The sequence below is a fragment of the Bubalus kerabau genome, chromosome 6 (genome assembly GCF_029407905.1).
Source record: "Bubalus kerabau isolate K-KA32 ecotype Philippines breed swamp buffalo chromosome 6, PCC_UOA_SB_1v2, whole genome shotgun sequence".
NCBI classification, from domain to species: domain Eukaryota; kingdom Metazoa; phylum Chordata; class Mammalia; order Artiodactyla; family Bovidae; genus Bubalus; species Bubalus kerabau.
The window spans coordinates 54,208,500-54,229,206 of record NC_073629.1 but is presented as its reverse complement, the minus strand read 5'-3'; the positions used below and the strand labels follow the sequence as shown (position 1 = coordinate 54,229,206).

General features: G+C 40.5%; 1 protein-coding gene across 5 annotated transcripts in view; it reads left to right on the top strand.

Moving 5' to 3' along the window:
- The window catches only part of LRRC8D (leucine rich repeat containing 8 VRAC subunit D), a 131,299-nt gene extending 114,042 nt beyond the window's left edge, over positions 1 to 17,257 (top strand). For all 5 annotated transcript variants that reach the window (XM_055585228.1, XM_055585225.1, XM_055585227.1 and 2 more), the window contains one exon: positions 14,309 to 17,257. In XM_055585228.1, coding sequence (XP_055441203.1) covers positions 14,311 to 16,887 — 2,577 coding nt within the window. In that variant the 5' untranslated portion in view covers positions 14,309 to 14,310 and the 3' untranslated portion in view covers positions 16,888 to 17,257. The remainder of the gene's footprint in view (positions 1 to 14,308) is intronic.
- The last annotated feature ends 3,450 nt before the right edge of the window (positions 17,258 to 20,707 follow it).

The following is a 20,707-nucleotide window of genomic DNA, read 5'->3' as shown; positions in this document are numbered from 1 at the left end:
GTATTCCTTTTTATGGCTGAGTAATATTCCATTGTGTATATATACCACAACTTCTTTATCCATTCATCTGTCAATGGCCATCTAGGTTGCTTCCATGTTCTAGCTATTGTAAACAGTGCTGCAATGAACAATGGGATACATGTATCTCTTTCAATTTTGGTTTCCTCAGGGTATATGCCTAGGAGTGGGATTGCTGGGTCATATGGTGGCTTTATTCCTAGTTTTTTAAGGAATTTCCATACCTTCTTCCATAGTGGCTGTGTCAATCTACATTCCCACCAACAGAGTGTTCCCTTTTCTCCATACCCTTTCCAGCATTTATTGTTTGTAGACTTCTTCATGAGGGCGATTCTGACCAGTGTGAGGTGATATCTCATTGTAGTTTTGATTTGCATTTCTAAGGAGATTAGCCCTGGGATTTCTTTGGAAGGAATGATGCTAAAGCTGAAACTCCAGTACTTTGGCCACCTCATGCGAAGAGTTGACTCATTGGAAAAGACTGTGATGCTGGGAGGGATTGGGGGCAGGAGAAGGGGATGACAGAGGATGAGATAGCTGGATGGCATCACCATCTCGATGGACGTGAGTCTGAGTGAACTCCAGGAATTGGTGATGGACAGGGAGGCCTGGCGTGCTGCAATTCATGGGGTCGCAAAGAGTCAGACACGACTGAGCAACTGAACTGAACTGAATAATGAGCGATGTGAAACATTTTTTCATGTGTTTGTTAGCCATCTGTATTTCTTCTTTGAAGAAATGTCTGTTTAGGTCTTTTTCCCACTTTTTGATTGGGTTGCTTGTTTTTCTGGTATTGAGTTGTATGAGCTACTTATATATTTTGGAAATTAATCCTTTGTCAGTTGTTTCATTTGCTATTATTTTCTCCCATTCTGAGGTTTGTCTTTTCACCTTGCTTATAGTTTCCTTTGCTGTGCAAAAGCTTTTAAGTTTAATCTGGTCCCACTTGTTTACTTTTGTTTTTATTTCCATTACTCTAGGAGGTGGGTCATAGAGGATCTTGCTTTGGTTTATGTCATTGGGTGTTCTGCCTCTTTTCCTCTAAGAGTTTTATAGTTTCTGATCTTACATTTAGGTCTTTAATCCATTTTGAGTTTATCTTTGTGTATCGTGTTAGGAAGTATTCTAATTTCATTCTTTTACATGTAGCTGTCCACTTTTCCCAGCACCATTTATTGAAGAGGCTGTCTTTGCCCCGTTGTATATTCTTGCCTCCTTTGTCAAAAATAAGGTACCCATAGGTGCATGGGTTTATTTCTGGACTTTCTATCTTGTTCCATTGGTCTGTATGTCTGTTTTTGTGCCAGTACAATGCTGCCTTGATAACTGTAGCTCTATAATATAATCTGAAGTCTGGAAGCTTGATTGCTCCAGCTCCATTCTTCTCTCTCAAGACTGCTTTGGCTATTCAGGGTCTTTTGTGTTTGCATATGAATTGTGAAATTTTTTGTTCTAGTTCTGTGAAAAATGCCATTGGTGATTTGATAGGGATTGCATTAAATCTGTAGACTGCATTTGGTAGTATAGTTATTTTCACAGTATTGATTCTTCCTACCCAGGAACAAGGAATATCTCTCCATCTGTTTATGTCATCTTTGATTTTTTTCATTAGTGTCTTATAATTTTCTGTGTATAGTTCTTTTGTCTCCTTAGGTAAGTTTACTCCTAGATATTTTATTCTTTCTGTTGCAATGATGAATGGAATTGATTCCTTCATTTCTCTTTCTGATTTTTCATTGTTAGTATATAGAAATGCAAGTGATTTCTGTGTATTGATTTTGTATCCTGCAACTTTGCTAAATTCACTGATTAGCTCTAGTAATTTTCTGATACTATCTTTAGAGTTTTCTATGTACAGTATCATGTCATCGGCACACAATGAGAACTTTACTTCTTCTTATCCGATCTGGATTCCTTTATTTCTTTTTCTTCTCTGATTGCTGTAGCTAGGACTTCCAGAACTATGTTGAATAATAGTGGCAAAAGTGGACACCTTTCTCTTGTTCCTGATCTTAGGAGAAATGCTTTCAGTTTTTCACCATTAAGAATTATGTTTGCTGTAGGCTTATCATATATGGCTTTTACTATGTTGAAGTAGGTTCCTTCTGTGCCCATTTTTTGGAGTTTTAATCACAAATGAGTGCTGAATTTTGTCAAAGGCTTTTTCGGCATCTATGGAGATGATCATATGGTTTTTATCTTTCAAATTGTTAATATGGTGTATCACATTGATTGATTTGGGCATACTGAAGAATCCTTGCATCCCTGGAATAAACCCAACTTGATCATGGTGTATGAGCTTTTTGATGTGTTGCTGAATTCTGTCTGCTGAAATTTTGTTGAGGATTTTTGCATCTGTGTTCATTAATGATATTGGCCTGTAGTTTTCTTTTTTTGTATTGTCTTTGGTTTTGGTATCAGGATGATGATGGCCTCATAGAATGAGTTTGGAAGTAATCCTTCCTCTGCAATTTTTTTTGAAAGAGTTTTATAAGGATAGGCATTAGCTCTTCTCTAAATGTTTGATAGAATTCTCCTGTGAAGCCATCTGGTCCTGGGCTTTTGTTTTTTGGGGAGATTTTTGATCACAGCTTCAATTTCAATGCTTGTTATTGGGTTGTTCATAATTTCTATTTCTTCCTGGTTCAGTCTTGGTGGATTGAACTTTTCTAAGAATCTGCCATTTCATCCAGGTTATCTATTTTATTGCCATATAGTTGTTCATAATAGTCTCTTATAATCCTTTGTATTTCTGCATTGTTTATTGTAACCTCTCCTTTTTCATTTCTAATTTTGTTGACTTGATTCTTCTGTTTTTCTTGATGAGTCTGGCTAAGGGTTTGTGAATTTTGCTTATCTTCTCAAAGAACCATCTTTTAGTTTTATCAGTCTTTACTATTGTTTCTTTCATTTCTTTTTCATTTATTTCTGCTCGGATCTTTATGATTTCTTTCCTTCACTAATTTTGGGGTTTTTTTCTTCTTCTTTTTCCAGTTGTTTTAGGTGTAAAGTTAGGTTGTCTGTTTGATGTTTTTCTTGTTTCTTGGGGTAGGATTGTATTGTTATAAACTTCCCTCTTAGAACTGCTTTTGCTGCATCCCATAGGTTTTGAGTTGTCGTGTCTTCATTGTCATTTGTTTCTAGAATTTGTTTTATTTCCCTTTTGATTTCTTCAGTAACCTGTTGGTTATTTAGAAACATGTTGTTTAATCTCCATGTGTTTGTGTTTCTTATAGTTTTTTTCTTGTAATTGATATCTAGTCTCATAGCATTGTAGTCGGAGAAGATGCTTGATACAATTTCAGTTTTCTTAAATATACTGAGGTTTGATTTGTGACCCAACATGTGGTCTATCCTGGAGAATGTTCCATGTGCACTTGAGAAGATTGTGTGTTCTGTATTTGGATTGAATGTCCTGAAGATGTCAATGAGATCTGTCTCATCTAATGTATCATTTATGACTTGTGTTTCCTTATTAATTTTCTCTTTTGATGTTCTGTCCATTGGTGTGAGTGGGGTATTAAAGTCTCCTACTATTATTGTGTTACTGTCAATTACTCCTTTTATGTCTGTTAGTTTTGTCTTATGTATTGAGTTGCTCCTATGTTGGGTGCAGACATTTACAATTGTTATGTCTTCCTCTTGGATTAATCCTTTTATCATTATGTAGTGTCCTTCCTTATCTCTAATCTTCTTTATTTTAAGGTCTATGTTTTCTGATATGAGGATTGCTACTCCAGCTTTTCTTTGCTTCCCATTTGCATGGAATATATTTTTCCATCCTCTCACTTTCAGTCTTTATGTGTTTTGAGGTCTGAAGTGAGTTTCTTGTAGACAGCATATATGTGAGTCTTGTTTTTGTATCCATTCAGCCAGTCTGTGTCTTTTGGTTGGAGCATTCAATCCATTTACATTTAAAGTAATTATTGATATATGTGTTCCTATTGCCATTTTCTAATTGTTTGGGGTTGATTTTGTAGATCTTTTTTCTTCTGTTGTATTTCTTGACTATATAAGTCCATTTAACATTTGTTGTGAACCTAGTTTGGTGGTACTGAATTCTCTTAACTTTTGCTTGTCTGAAAAGCTTTTTATTTCTCCATCAATTTTGAATGAGATCCTTGCTGGGTACAGTAATCTTGGTTGTAGATTTTTCCCTTTCAGTACTTTAAATATATCCTGCCATGCCCTTCTGGCCTGCAGAGCTTCTGCTGAAAGATCAACTGTTAATCGTTAGGGATTTCCCTTGTATGTTACTTCTTGCTTCTCCCTTGCTGCTTTTAATATTCTTTCTTTGTGTTTAGTCTTTGTTAGTTTGATTAGTATGAGTCTTGGCATGTTTCTCCTTGGGTTTATTCTGTATGGGACTCTTTGTGCCTCTTGGACTTGATTGGCTATTTCCTTTTCCATGTTGGGGAAATTTGCAACTATAATTTCTTCAAAATTTTTCTCATACCCTTTCTTTCTCTCTTCTTCTTCTGGGACCCCTATAATTTGAATGTTGGTGTGTTTGATATGGTCCCAGAAGTCTCTGAGACTGTCCTCAGCTCTTTTCATTCTTTTTACTTTATTCTGCTCTTCAGAAGTTATTTCCACCATTTTATCTTCCTGCTTATTGATTTGCTCTTCTGCTTGAGATATTCTGCTATTGATTCCTTCTAGAGTATTTTTAATTTCAGTAATTGTGTTGTTTTATGTTGTAATTGTGTTGTCTCTGTGTGCTTATTCTTTAATTCTTTTAGGTCTTTGCTGATTGGTTCTTGCATTTTCTCTATTTTGTTTTCAAGGTTTTTGATCATCTTTACTATCATTATTCTGAATTCTTTTTCAGGTAACCATCCTATTTCCTCTTCATTTATTTGGACTTCTGTGTTTCTAGTTTGTTCCTTCATTTGTGCAGTATTTCTCTGCCTTTTCTTTTTTTTTTTAAGTTATTGTATTTGAGGTCTCCTTTTCCCAGCCTTCAAGGAAAGTTGAATTCTTTCTTCCTTTTGGTTTCTGCCCTCCTAAGATTGGTCCAGTGGTTTATGTGAGCTTCGTATAGGGTGAGATTTGTGCTGAGTTTTTGTTTGTTTGTTTGTTTTTTGTTTTTCCTCTGATGGGCAACGCTGAGTGAGGTGGTACTCCTGTCTGCTGATGATTGGGCTTGTATTTTTGTTTTGTTTGTTGTTCAGATGAGGCGTCCTGCACAGGGTGCTACTGGTGGTTGGGTGATGCCAGGTCTTGTATCCAAGTGGTGTCCTTTGTGTGAGTTCTCACTATTTGATACTCCCTAGAGTTAGTTCTCTGGTAGTCTAGGGTCTTGGAGTCAGTGTTCCCACTCCAAAGGCTCAGAGTTTGATCCCTGGTCAGGAATCAAGATTCCACAAGTGGTTTGTTATGGCATTAAGGGAGAGTAAAACCAATATCCAAAAATGAGAAACCAAAGATGAACCCCAGACAAATGGCAGTTACAAAATCAGGTAAATAATAATTAAAATAATGGAATATACACATATACATATACACCCATAAGCAAAGTGAAAACAGTCCAACAAAAATAAAGTACAGTAGATTGAGCTGGTGAACAAAGGAAATCAAAAATTATATTTACCAGTTAAGAACAAAACTAACTTAAGCACAAACTGGAAAACAAAACTAAAGCCAGGTGCTAAGTGGGGAATAAAGCAATGAAAACAAAACTAACAAATACGTTGAGTGGAAAGAAAAGAAAGAAAGAATAGATATGCAAAGTTAAATAGAGGTAGATGAAGAAGATTTATATACAATAAAGATTAACTGCAAGGGAAAAGAACAGTAGGAAAGGCAAATGAAGGAATAAATGTAGAAAAAATATAATAGGTTTAAAAAATTAAAAATTAAAATTTTTAAAAAAGAGAAAAGAAAAAAAATGAAAGAAGAAAGAAAAGGAGGGAGAAAAAAGGAAAACTCCACAGAACTGCAAAAGCCCAGTGTAGAGGCAGAGGTTTATAACAAGAGAAAGTGTGACTGAATATACACATATACATATATACCCATAAGCAAAATCAAAACAGTCCAACAAAAATTAAGTACAATAGATTGACCCAGCAAACAAAGGAAAACAAAAATTATATCTACCAGAACAAAACTAATTAAAGCACAAACTGGAAAACAAAGCAAGGTGCGAACTGGGGAATAAAGCAATGGAAATAAGACTAACAAATACATTCAGAGGAAAGGAGAGAAAGAAAAGAAAGAATAGATATGCAAAGTTAAATAGAGGTAGATAAAGAAGATGTATATCAGTTAAAGATTAACTGCAGGGGGAAAAGAACAGTAGAAAAAGCAAACAAAGAAATAAATGTAGAAAAAATAACAATAGGTTTAAAAAATTAAAAAAGAGAAAAGAAAAAGAGGAAATGCCACAGAACTGCAAAAGCCCAACATAGAGGTTTATGACAACAATTAAAAATGTGACTGAGGAAAAAGAAAAAAAAGCTCAAAAATTTAGTTGGATTTCTTAGTGCCAGTAAAATCGACAACTACAACAGAGAGGGGAAAAAAAGAAAAAATCCAAAAGAATCTGCAGAACAAATCAAAAAATTAGAATAATAAATGTTTTTCTTGAGTCTCTGCTGTCATAGTCCTTTCCTGTGCTGGGACTCACAGTCCACCTTACCTCCCTAGGATGCCCTCCAACACTGTAGTGATTTCTGGACCTGCTGTGGGGGCAGCTCAGATTCTAATCTGGTCCTACTCCTGTGTGTTCTTGCCTCCAATGTCCACAGCTATCAGAGCTAGTGTGTTTTCTTTTGTGGGAACTCTCAGTGGCCTTTTATATATTCCATAGACACAGAATCTGCTTAGTTGATCATGCGGATTTAATCTACAGCTTGTACAGCTTGTAGGAAGATTCTGGGTCTTCTTCCTTAGCCACACTGCCCCTGGGTTTCAATTGTGGTTTTATTTCCACATTCACATGTTGGTTGTCTGCTGGGGTTTAGCTCCTGAGGCTGCCCTGGAGCACTTAGGTTTGCCCCTGTGAGGGCCAGCTGTGGAAGTGGTGCACCTGCTTGGGTCACAGGGGTTCTGGCAGCACCAGGTACTCAGGGGGGTTGGCGGCTAGGGCAGCAGGAAATATATAGTGCTCTAGAAGGGTATGGCAACCAGTATTGGCCAATATGTTCCAGTATTCTTGCCTGGAGAACCCCCTCTCTAAGAAGCCTGGCAGGCCACAGTATACTGGGTCGCAAAGAGTCAGACAGGACTGAAGCAACCTTGCATGCATAAACACAAGACTTTTTTTTTTTTTTTTTTTTTTTGCCTGTGGCCGCTCTGCCCCAGTGAGAGTTGAGCGTGAAGGTGGTGCAGCTGCTTGGCTTGCAGGGACCCGGCAGCGCCAAGTGTTCAGGGACACAAACTGCCTCCACGGCAGGAGTCTTTTTTTCCGAGCCTCTTGTACCTGGCAATCAGAAGGCCTCTTTGGCCAGTCTTTCTCCATAGCTCCGCCAGTTCAGGCACTTAGAGGGACCTTTGCATGGGGTCCTTCTCTGCTCTTCGGCACATGAGGCATATAGAGGGCCCCACCCTGTAGATCCTGAAGACTTCTCTGGTGGCTCAGATGGTAAAGCATGTGCCTACAATGTGGGAGACCCGGGTTCAATCCTTGGGTTGGGAAGAATCTCCTGGAGAAGGAAATGGCAACCCACTCCAGTATTCTTGCCTGGAAAATCCCATGGACAGAGGAGCCTGCTAGGCTACAGTCTGAGGTTGCAAAGTTCTTTCTTTCTTTTTACCCTGTAGATCAGTGCATCAGGCACTTAAAGGGGCCCCCGGGTGTGTTCCTACTCTGTAGTTCAGTGCATCAGTCACTTAAAGGAGCCCCCTGGGTGGGGTCCTACTCTGTAATTCAGTGTGTCAGGTGTTTGATGGGCCAGCCTCTCTATTGTTCAGCTGTTGATGCTGGCGTGTGGAGAGAGAGAGGCTACGGTAATGGTTTCACCCAATACGCGTGACTCAGCAGTATCGCCTTGCTTCCATGGCTGCCTGGCTTTCCTCCACAGGCATTTCCCACCATGGTCTCCTCCCTCACATCCCCTCAATCTGTCTCTCCACAGTCAACAGCAGCCCTCGCACTGGGATTGTTCCACAATCTCTAAACTCCGGCTCCCAGCCGCTGCCCCTTCCAGGACACCTGCGTTTCTGCCTGGCATATGTATGGTTGCAGCAAGTACTGTCTAATTCTCATTCCATTTAGGCTGCCACAGATCAGCTGTTTCAATCTCAGCCTTAAATGTTTTTTCTTTGACTCAGACAATTGCCCCGCTGTGGGGATCGGACCCCTGCATCAGTTCCCCCACCAGCCGAGGGTAGGTCCAGTCCTATTAATACTCCTGTTTTTTCCCCTAGTTCCTTCCTCCTACCAAGTTTTGGCGTGGTTCTATATATTCTTTTCCACTGGTCAAGTACTCCTGTCTGCTTCCAGCTGGTGTTCTGCATGCACTTCTGTGTCTGAAGGTGTATTCCTGATGTATCCGTGGAGAGAGATACACTCCACGTCCACCTACTCCTCCACCATCTTGCTCTCCCACTTTTTTCTTTTTAATAAGGGTAGATGATTATATTTTTCTGTTTTAATGCTAGACTTTTTCTTATTATGCTAATAAGAATAATCTCATTAATATAAGTTTTCCAGCAAACACTGCCACATTTACATGCTAACAAACAGGAAAAAAGAGCAGGATTTGAATCCTGGTCTCTTTGGATAAAAGTTGTGTTCTTTCTAGGATAATTTGCCACCTCCCAATATAAATAATTTTAATTGAAATTTTTTTGAATGAATAAATGAAATTGAATGCAAAATTTTGTCTTTTTTTTTTTTTTAGAATGAACTCTGTGTACATAGTGCTACATGCTAAGTTCAAAATTCAAGAATTTGGCCTAATCATTTTCATTAAAGACTGACTAAGATGGCCTTGCTTTCCGCTCTGCATTCTGATTCAGCTGGCGTCTTTGGGTCTTACTTTGTGTCAGACCCTGAATTAGGCATTTCCAATACCTGGCCAACATGACCCTGAGAGGTAGATGTTGATATCAAGATTTTATATGTGAGGCATGGGTGCTCAGAGAAGATGAGTAAAATGCTAAAGGTTTTTCTCCAGAACCAATTCTGTTCAATCATAATAGCTTAGCAGTCATTTAAAAACATATTTGCGCTTAGAATATATGTAGTCCAGCCAACAATGAGACTATACTCCTATTTACTTTCACTTTCCTGTTTCTGCTGAGAGTTGGTTTGCTGCTGCTGCTGCTGCTAAGTTGCTTCAGTCGTGTCCGACTCTGTGTGATCCCATAGACTGCAGCCTGCCAGGCTCCCGCGTCCCTGGGATTTTCCAGGCAAGAACACTGGAATGCGTTGCCATTTCCTTCTCCAATGCATGAAAGTGGAAAGTGAAAGTGAAGTCGCTCAGTCGTGTCTGACTCTTCACGACCCCAGGGACTGCAGCCCACCAGGCTCCTCCATCCATGGGATTTTCCAGGCAAGAATACTGGAGTGGGGTGCCATTGCCTTCTCCGAAGAGTTGGTTTAGGCAATAAAATAACAAAGACTGAGGTCTAGCTTCTAAATTTTAATAGTTTTACTGGGATATAGTCCATATACTATAAAATTTACCCATTTAAGGTGTACAGTGATAGTCACTCAGCCATGTCCAACTCTGTGACCCCAGGGACTGTAGCCCACCAGGCTCCTCAGTCCATGGAATTTCCCAGGCAAGAATACTAGAGTGGGTTGCCATTTCTTTCTCCCGGGGATCTTCTCAGGGATTGAACCCAGGTCTCTTACATTGCAGGCAAATTATTTACTGTCTGAGGCAACAGGGAAGCCCTTTAAGGTGTACAATTCAGTGCTTAATTTAGTATAGTCACAGGGTTGTCAAACCATTGTCATTTCTAATTTCTGAATCTGACTGTTAGTTGTTGGTTTATTCTACTATCATTGGTCGTAAGATAAGAAATAGAATCATATATCATAAAATAATGTAGACCCATTCTCTATAATTTTCTGATTCATCTTTGTCCAACCAAAGTCCAGTAATTTCCCCCTTTCAACTTTAGTCCAAAAAGCTTCCTCACCATCCATGAGAAATATTTGCTTATAGGATAGTAAGCTGATTTTCATATGTGCCATAGAGAAGTCTTTGAATGTGAAATCTACTTCCTTATAATGTAATTCTTGAAGACTATTATAAAGGGGAACCCAAAACATGTATGCAATTAGTATTTATTAATGTGCCTTCTTCAAGTTAAAAAAAAAATCCCCTAATAACCATTGATAGCCATTTCTGACTAATGGCTAAGGAGATCAAGCCTCAAGATATCTAGATACAGTCTCCTCCCTCATTAACTTGACTTTTAGATTATAAAAAATTCACCTGAGGATCATAAGAGACTTAATAAACTATGTTATATGAATATGTAGTTAATGTACTTTGTACACACACATGTATATTATATATGAAGAGCAATTTTTATTTTCAGAGTGCCACTGCATCTTTAATTCAGGTAGTGGTTGAAACACTTCCAGTTTTCCACCAAGTTTTTGATAGGTGAAATTGGAGAATGGACACATTAATTGAAGTCCTGTGTTCAAGATAAGACCTAGTCAATGGTCGACATTGCAAAAAAGTACTGGTTTCCTGCCTATGGCTCAGGTACTTCCTTATAACTTCATTGAAACCATCCTTGGTTTCCATCTCTTGACTTACCCATTAAATGTGATATCTATACAGAGACATACTAGACTAATAATAGAATAACATTAGAATGTACAGATGTGAGAACTGGACCATAAAGAAGGCTTAGCACCAAAGAATTGATGCTTTTGAACTGTGGTGGTAAAGAAGATTCTTGAGAGCCCCTTGGATAACAAGGAGATTAAACCAGTCAATCCTAAAGGAAATCAACCCTGAATATTCATTGGAAGAACTGATGCTGAAGCTCCAATTATTTGGCCAACTGATGTGAAGAGCTGACTCGGGGAAAGGCCCTGATGCTGGGAAAGATTGAGGGCAAGAGAAGAGGGCAACAAAGAATGAGATGGTTGAATGGCATCACTGACTCAGTGGACATGAGTTTGAGCAAACTCAGGGAGATAGTGAAGGACAGAGAAGCCTGGTGTGCTGCTGTTCATAGGGTCACAAAGAGTCGGACACGACTTAGCGACTGAACAACAAGAATTCCTTATAGTTTCTGTAACATAATTTCTCCCATGTGTCTATGCCATTGACTTGCTATTTGTTCTGCCAAAATTCTATTCCTCTACTCCCCACAACCGCATGGAAGTTCTCATCCTTCTGGTCTCATCTGAAAAACCAGATCTCTGCAGTCCTCCCATTTGCCCGGTGTGGCTGTAAGTTTGCCCTGTTCTGTGCCTCCCCTATACTTTGCATTAACCAGGTAAGAGCGATTTTCTTACCATGTCATAATAATACACTTAGTGCTTGTCGTCTACCATTTGAGCAGGAGCTCCTTGAGGGACCATTTCTATCTGCTTCTCCATGGTACCTGACGCATGTTTTTTTTTAAATTCTGAGTGAATGTCATGAAAGGTTGTTCTAGGGAAGGTGTTGATTACATAATTTCATTGCTCTGTCTCCTGAAAGCCAAGGACAACAGTGAGAAGGTCCTTCCTTCAACAGCCAAGCCTTAACCAAGAGCACAGTCACTGGATAACAGTGTGATAGAGAAAGAGATTTGAAGATGAAAGATTCTGTTAGCTCTGTCACTTAATTGGCTCAGGAAGGTCACTTAAGATTTTTGTGCCTCAGGTTTCCTCATATCCTTGGGCAATAGTAATGCCTAGTTCACTGGGTTATTGTGAGAATCAGTTGAGCCATTTTATGGAAAAGTAGCTTGCAAACTGGAAAGCGCTGCAAACATGAGAAGAGACCTTAGAATCTGGTAGAAAGAACAGGTGGTTTGGCCTTAAATAAGATTTTAAGCCCAGACTCCACCACTAATTATTTGACTTGCACAACTTAACTCCTGAGAGCCTATGTCTTTGCTTGTCAAAAGAAAGCAATAATACTTAGGCAGCTTAAAGTAATGTTGTGAAGGTTAGATGGAATCCAGGCAATGTTCCATTTATAGTCCATCGGTGTATGTTCAACGGTTAGCAACCAGCGCTTTTGCACATTGTATATTCATACCTCTGCACCCTCTTTTCTATGGCAGATTTTACCCCGGAGAGAGCAGGCCCTTCCTCTCAGGCCAGGGAGAGGACAGTAAGGGCAGGCTGCTGGAGGAAGTTACTGAATCTCCCGGCCTGTGACCCCAGCTGGCCTGGGTGTGCCTTGGGACAGGGGTGAGGCAAAGCCTCAGTGTGGTGTCCCAGCACATTCCTGGGGCAGCTGTTTCTACTGCAGCTTCTTTTACCATTTTTTTTTTGAAGCTCCTTATTGAAGTTAAAGCATGCATACCAAAAAGGTACATAGCCTAAGTGTATAGATCACGTTTTATAAATTGAATACACCCACGTAACCAGATCATTCATTCTCATTACTGCCTGATGTTCCACTTTGTAAATGCACCACATCTGGTTTTTCTGTTCTAGTGCTGATGGACGTTTGGATAATCTACAGTTTAGGGGTGTTGCAGAGTGCTGCTGTGATTGCTAATTCATGTCTTTTGAAGGGTATATGTATTTCTCGTGGGTGTATACTTAGCAGTGGGAGTGCTGGGCCATAGAGTGTGCATATATTCAGTTTGGGTAGATATTAAAAAAAATTTTCCCAGCATATTTGTATAAATTCATACTCCCACCAGAAGTGTTTGACTTCTAATTGCTCCACATCCTCACATCTTCAGTATTATCTGTATTTTTAATTTTAGGAGTTATAAGACTGTGTAGCATTTTGGAGGTGGAATCATTCCCTCAGCCCCCAAAGCTTCAAATTTAATATGTTCATTTTCAGGCAAGTGCTGTGTACAGAAGCAGGGGATTGTGAAGATACAAAGCTCCTGCTATGGTGCTTGGTATACAGAAGGAAGATGACAAATGATAGCTGCTGTCATTATCATCCTCCTTGACATCATTATCATCACTAATCACTGCCTTCTCTGCTCTTAAGGGCAGAGAGTAGGACACGGTAGACCCAAGGGTGAATAAGACATAGTCTCTACCCAGTAGGAGCTCAAGAGCTAGTTGAAGAGGCCAACACTGGAAATAGATTCTTTTTAGAGGGTACAATAGGAACTTGAGAAAGAGGTAGTGCTTGAGCTGGGAATTGAAGAATAAGTCAGAGTTCAACAGGAAAAGAAAGGAAATGGCAGGGGCACAAAACCCTTGGAGCGGCTGCTGTGGGCAGCATGCTAGAAGAGAAGAGCCATCTGAGGCTGGAATCATTGTGTGCTGGTGTTGGTTTTTCGGGTGTTGTCACCCTTGCTAGGATGCATGGGGCAGAGCTGGTGACCATTCAGGGTCAGTGTGACATTACAGTACTCTGCTGCTGTGTTCTCCACCCTATATCTTTTATTTTTTTCCTTCTCTAGGAAAATAATCAGCCTTCTCTTCTCTCTCTCGGGATCAAAACCTGTCCCGAGTACAAGGTGCTTGAAAACCACCTCTGAAGCTTTGATAGCTGCAAAATGTCAGTGGTTACAAGGATCCCACAGCTTCTTTGCTGTGTGTTCCTTTAACTATGTTTATGTTGAGGACTGGCTAATAGTTTTTATTCTCGTGTGGGTCCAGGTTGCTTGTGGTTGCAATTAAGTTTAATAAAATGCTCTTCTGCCCAGTGCCATATGTAGACCATGAATAAATGTTCTTGAGGAATTTTGATGATTATAATGATGGTGATAAAGGTGATGATCAAGAACGAATACAATGTCTCATTAATTGAGCATCAACTGTGTGTCAAGCATTGGCTGTATAACAGTAAGGAAGATGGACATGATCCCTATGCCCATGGAACTTAGAATCTTAGGGAGGATTAGACAAGTAAACAGTTGGTTCTACTAATATAATAAGGGCTGTGATGGATAGAGGTACATAGTTCTCTCATAGTACATAGAATCAAAGAAGCACCTCACCCAGACTAGGAATCAGGGAGGGCTTCCTGGGAAAGGCAACATAAACTGATAGCCTTGTGAAGAGAAGTGGGGAGGAAGTATTCCAGGCAGAGAAAACAGTGTGTAGGAGGAGTAGAGTGCAAGAGAGTTTGGCTGATTGGAGAAGCTGGAAGAAGAGGCTAGAAATAGAAAGCATTTTGCCACTTAATGTTTTCATTTGCATCTGTGTCATAATATCTTTTGTTTGCCTGTTTTCTAGGAATGTTTACCCTTGCGGAAGTTGCTTCACTTAATGACATTCAGCCAACTTACCGAATCCTGAAACCATGGTGGGACGTGTTTATGGATTACCTGGCTGTTGTTATGCTGATGGTAGCCATCTTTGCAGGAACCATGCAACTTACCAAAGATCAAGTGGTCTGCTTGCCAGTATTGCCAGCTCCTGTAAATTCAAAGGCACATGCTACACCAGGAAATGCCGACATTACCACCAACATCCCGAAGATGGAATCAGCCACAGACCAAGACCAAGATGGGCGGATGACAAATGAGATTTCCTTTGGCGCGTCCTCTGTGACACCTGACATACCTCTCAGAGCCACATATCCTCATGCAGATTCCACGGCTTCAAATCAGGAGGCCAAGAAAGAGAAGAAAGACCCAACAGGCCGAAAAACAAACTTGGATTTCCAGCAATATGTATTTATTAATCAGATGTGTTACCATCTGGCCCTTCCGTGGTATTCCAAGTACTTTCCATACCTTGCTCTTATACATACTATTATTCTCATGGTCAGTAGCAACTTTTGGTTCAAATATCCTAAAACATGCTCAAAAGTAGAGCATTTCGTTTCGATCTTAGGAAAGTGCTTTGAATCTCCTTGGACTACTAAAGCATTGTCTGAGACAGCATGTGAAGACTCGGAGGAAAACAAGCAGAGAATAACAGGTGCCCAGACTCTACCAAAGCATGTGTCTACCAGCAGTGATGAAGGGAGCCCCAGCGCCAGCACCCCAATGATCAACAAGACTGGATTCAAATTTTCAGCCGAGAAGCCCGTGATCGAAGTCCCCAGCATGACCATCCTGGATAAAAAGGACGGGGAACAGGCCAAAGCCCTGTTCGAGAAAGTGCGGAAGTTCCGTGCTCACGTGGAAGACAGTGACTTGATCTATAAACTCTATGTGGTCCAAACAGTTATCAAAACAGCCAAATTCATTTTTATTCTCTGCTACACAGCAAACTTTGTCAACGCAATCAGCTTTGAACACGTCTGCAAGCCCAAAGTGGAGCACCTGACTGGTTACGAGGTGTTCGAGTGCACCCACAACATGGCGTACATGCTGAAAAAGCTGCTCATCAGTTACATATCCATTATTTGTGTGTATGGTTTTATCTGCCTCTACACTCTCTTCTGGTTATTCAGGATTCCTTTGAAGGAATATTCTTTTGAAAAAGTCAGAGAAGAGAGCAGTTTCAGTGACATTCCAGATGTCAAAAATGATTTTGCATTCCTTCTCCACATGGTAGACCAGTATGACCAGCTCTATTCCAAGCGTTTTGGGGTGTTCTTGTCAGAAGTCAGTGAAAATAAACTTCGGGAAATTAGTTTGAACCACGAGTGGACATTTGAAAAACTGAGGCAGCACGTGTCACGCAACGCCCAGGACAAGCAGGAGCTCCATTTGTTTATGCTCTCAGGCGTGCCTGATGCTGTCTTTGACCTCACAGACCTGGATGTGCTAAAACTCGAGCTGATTCCAGAAGCTAAACTTCCTGCTAAGATTTCTCAGATGACTAATCTCCAAGAGCTTCACCTGTGCCACTGCCCTGCAAAAGTGGAGCAGACTGCTTTCAGCTTTCTCCGCGATCACTTGAGATGCCTTCACGTGAAGTTCACTGATGTGGCAGAAATCCCTGCCTGGGTGTATCTGCTCAAAAACCTTCGCGAACTGTACTTGATAGGCAATTTGAACTCTGAAAACAATAAGATGATAGGCCTCGAATCTCTCCGAGAGTTGCGGCACCTTAAGATCCTCCACGTGAAGAGCAATTTGACCAAAGTCCCCTCCAACATTACTGATGTGGCCCCACATCTCACCAAGTTAGTCATTCATAATGACGGCACTAAACTCCTGGTACTGAACAGCCTTAAGAAAATGATGAATGTTGCCGAGCTTGAACTCCAAAACTGTGAGCTAGAGAGAATTCCACATGCTATTTTCAGCCTCTCTAACTTACAGGAACTGGATTTAAAGTCAAATAACATCCGCACAATTGAAGAAATCATCAGTTTCCAGCATTTAAAACGACTTACTTGTTTAAAATTATGGCATAATAAAATTGTCACCATTCCACCCTCCATCACCCACGTCAAAAACTTGGAGTCACTTTATTTCTCTAACAACAAGCTGGAATCCCTACCCGTGGCAGTGTTTAGTTTACAGAAACTCAGATGCTTAGATGTGAGTTACAACAACATTTCCATGATCCCAATAGAAATAGGATTGCTTCAGAACCTGCAGCATTTGCATATCACGGGGAACAAAGTGGACGTTCTGCCGAAACAGCTGTTTAAATGTGTTAAGTTGAGGACTTTGAATCTAGGGCAGAACTGCATCACATCCCTCCCAGAGAAGATCGGTCAGCTGTCACAGCTCACCCAGCTGGAGCTAAAGGGGAACTGCTTGGACCGCCTGCCAGCCCAGCTGGGCCAGTGTCGCCTGCTCAAGAAAAGTGGGCTTGTGGTGGAAGATCACCTTTTTGACACCCTTCCCCTTGAAGTCAAAGAAGCGTTGAATCAAGATATAAATATTCCCTTTGCAAATGGGATTTAAACTGAGATCCTGCATGCACATATGTGTGCAGGAACCACTTCCTAGATTGCAGATGTTCACGTACCAGTTATTGCAAGATGATGCATTTTAGGAGTAGATACACCTCTAAAAATACAACACAGGGAGAGGATGCATAGAAGGCTGATAGAAGACATAACTGAATGTTCAGCGTTTGTAGTGTTTTAAGTCATTTACTTCCAAATCTTTTCTCTCTTTTTCTTTTTTCTGGGGAAAGGGAAGGAAAAATTATAATCACTAATCTTGGTTTCTTTTTAAATTGTTTGTAACTTGGATGCTGCCGCTACTGAATGTTTACAAATTGCTTGCCTGCTAAAGTAAATGATTAAATTGACATTTTCTTACTATACCACTTTTTTTTGAGGTGTCTTGATTTACTTTGCTTAATTGGTATAATAATGCTTTAATCCAGACCACTGAAGGCACATCAGGTAAATTTAGATTTGCTGAAATACTAATTTCTTTTTTGTTTTAATTTCAAGCACCTAAAATAAGTACTTCTTATAATATTTAACTGGTGCTACCACTTCTGAGAATCCCATTTTATAGATTTTACACTCTTGAAGGCCTGAAATGCAGCAAAAGAGTGTAGATCATTGAGAGAGTTTGGTTTGTTTGTTTTTTAAGAATAAATATCAAAGAAAAAAGAACTCTCTCCTTACTAAGAGTTGTTTTTCATAGTCTGGAGTTCTGATTATATGATACGCTTTTCTATCACTACTATAGAGCTGCCAATAAATAGAAAATGTTAGTTTAAAATAAATTTAATTACAACCAAAATAAAATTTTAATGTTTTAATGACTAACATCTTTCCAATTTATCACCATTTGGAAGATAACACAAATTCAAAGCAAATATCATTAAATTACTTACCCTTTGCACTGTTGTGGGGAAAAAAGTAGGACTTGTAGTTCACTGAGTTGGAAAACTATTTCTATTCATTTTAGTGACAGGCTGTACTTCCTGTGTTTGTCTGCAGCTAGGAAGGGTCATGTTCAGGGAAATGCTAGCAGAATGTACTTTTTGGGTGATGGTTTTTCCTTCTTTATCTAACTTAGAAAGTAGCTAAATCAATCTCAGAAAATCAAAAAAATTTCCTGGTACCTGTCTGTATAGGTTGGCAGGTATTTCATAGGCTTTTGTACACTCGGATAGTCTCTCATCACACCTTAGCATGGCTTGAAAGATTCTGCAGAGAATGTGCAAAGATGGACTTGCATGCATGCTTTTCCTCCCCTAAATTGATCTCTGGGGCTGCTGGCCTGTTGCAAGTGGTGGTGGTCTTTGCCTATTATATAGCTTCTGCATATTTACCTTCAGAGGCATTATCACTGATAGGAGAAGCTGCAGCCACCTTGGCTGAATGAGCAACCGACCCCAGCGTCAGCATCCTGGCCACTCCCTCTCTTCCTAGAAGACTTGAGGTAGAAGAGTAACATGAAAGGCTAGGTTTAGAAAATCAGAGGACTGTGACTGAGTTTTGGTATAAGCAAGTTCTCTCTGGTGCAGGCATCTTCCATTTCTCTCAGCATTCACTGATATATTCACTGGTATTGATCATGTACCTACTTTGTGCCTTGGAAATTCAAGGAACTGAGGATTCACTGTTGGAATAAGTCACACCCTTGTGTTTATAACAGACTGTGTGAGATCATATCAATTAGGCAACTAATACAAATAATTGGTTATAGTTGTCATGTAGAAGGTGTACAGAATCTGTACATGAGTAACAGCTGGGAGGGGGCACATTTGGTTCAAGTGGAGGTTCAGGGAAGTTTGCACTTGGAAACTCTGCCTGTCAACACTCCTGGACATTTCCTCCCCACCAGCCCCACAGGGCGCTCTTCTCCCTAAAGAGTAAGGCCACCACCCAAAATTGGTACAACATCTTTAGAAGGATGCCTCACTTGTGAGATAAACAGGCCAGATCTTAGGATCCTTGCTTTATGGACTAGGAAGCTTATTTTCCTCTCTAAAAAGTGCATGTTGTTCTTGTAGGCACAGGTGACAGCCTTCCCGCAGCTCATTTGTCAGAGGAGAGGCCTGGAGGAACCCAGAGTCTGGCCCTCCCACAGCTTGACCACTGGCAGCTGCCCTTAGGCACCTGTTTCTTTATCAGTACTTGGGGTTCAGTCACTTAGAACTGATTGGTATTACATGCCTTCAAACAATATCAAGGGGTATCTTTGCTCTTACCCAAACTTCTATTGACTTTATCAGCCCTTAATGATTTCCTTGAACTCTGAAGAGTTCACGGTCAATTGATTTAAATGCCGCATTCCTTGCCACTGTTTGCAAATAGCCATATTTTAAAAGAGGGTTCCTAAGAAATGCTGATTCATCCAACAGATTTTAAATGCACTGGGTCTTGGAGTCTCAATAAAACAGCAGATGAGATTATGGGCCCAAATATACCATCAACCCATATGTCTTCACAAATTTATGTTGGCACTGCACACTCTAGACATGGGGAAAACACAAGTTAAAATGTACAAGTTTGGCTTACTAGCATTTTTGTATCTTCTAAAGTTCCTTGAGCACCACTTGAAGAAAATTATTTTGAAGTATCTTTAAATGTTCCATGTATATGCAAATCCCTGAGAACCTGGCTTATTTTCAGCTGTTTGACTTTTTCCCCATCAACATTCAGTTTTGGCTCAGCGGAGAGGATTGGCTTTTTCAGGGGTTCAGAAAGACGAACTGAGATTGTTACTGGGGCCCCATTCGTAGTAGTAATTTGTTGTTGTTTAGTCTGTGAGTCGCGTCTGACTCTTTGCAACCCCATGGACTGTACCCCACCAGGCTCCTTTGTCCATGGATTCTGCAGGGGAGAATACTGGAATGGGTTGCCATTTCCTCCTCCAGGGGATTTTCCTGACCCAGGAATTGAACCCACATCTCCTGTGTCTCCTGCACTGCAGGTGATTCTTAGCAATTTGATAATAAGGTAGAAAGAGTTCATTCTCTGTAAGCCCTGGACAACATTCCTGATCATTTGACATGTTTCATGTGCAAAGGAAAAAGTCTTATGTTTTATTAGTATTATTGCTAGTACTTTTTCTGACTGCCTCTCCTGGACTCAGCTTCAGCCAGCAGCTAAACTCAAAGTTGCTGATGGAGCAAGCTCCCAAGTGCCCTTGAGACCAGCGCCCACTGGCTGTTTCCATTCACCTGCTGAAGTGAAGCCAGAGGGCTGTCCTCTCCCTCAGACCTCTGGCAGCACTTGCGTCAGTAATTCATTCCAATAAAATGGTCCCTTTATCATCCTTAAACAAAGACTGTACTAACAAAAAGCCCCTTTCATGAAAAGAAGAAGGAAAGGAGAAAAAAAAAAAAACCTGGAAAACAGTTTTCAAATGTCCTCTAACTTGTGAGTGTGACACAAAGAAGTGGCCCCCTCTGGCCTAGCCAGCTGTGGCCCTTCTGGGACAGCACATTAGATATTTAGAGCAGTGTCTGCTGGTGGGGAGGAGGCAGAAGGCCAGAGCCCTCGCCCCTCACGTCTGGCCTAGGCTGGGGTGGTGGTCATACCACCAACATCAGGGGGAAAAGCCCCTTAACTGGCCAGTCTTAAAACTCCAAAGAGGAATAGTGGTCCCATGTTCATCCTTACTACTTCTGGAAATACAGTAGCTAAATTGCCCCAGGTAAGCCACAACTTGCTGGTGGAACTGAGCAAGCTGTTTTGCTTGGTCCGTCCTGCAGGGCTTCATCTCTGACTCATGACTCGCCACCCTCCCACAGTGCAGGACCTCTCTGATAAAAACTGCTCCCATCCTGCTTGCCGTCTCTATAATTAGT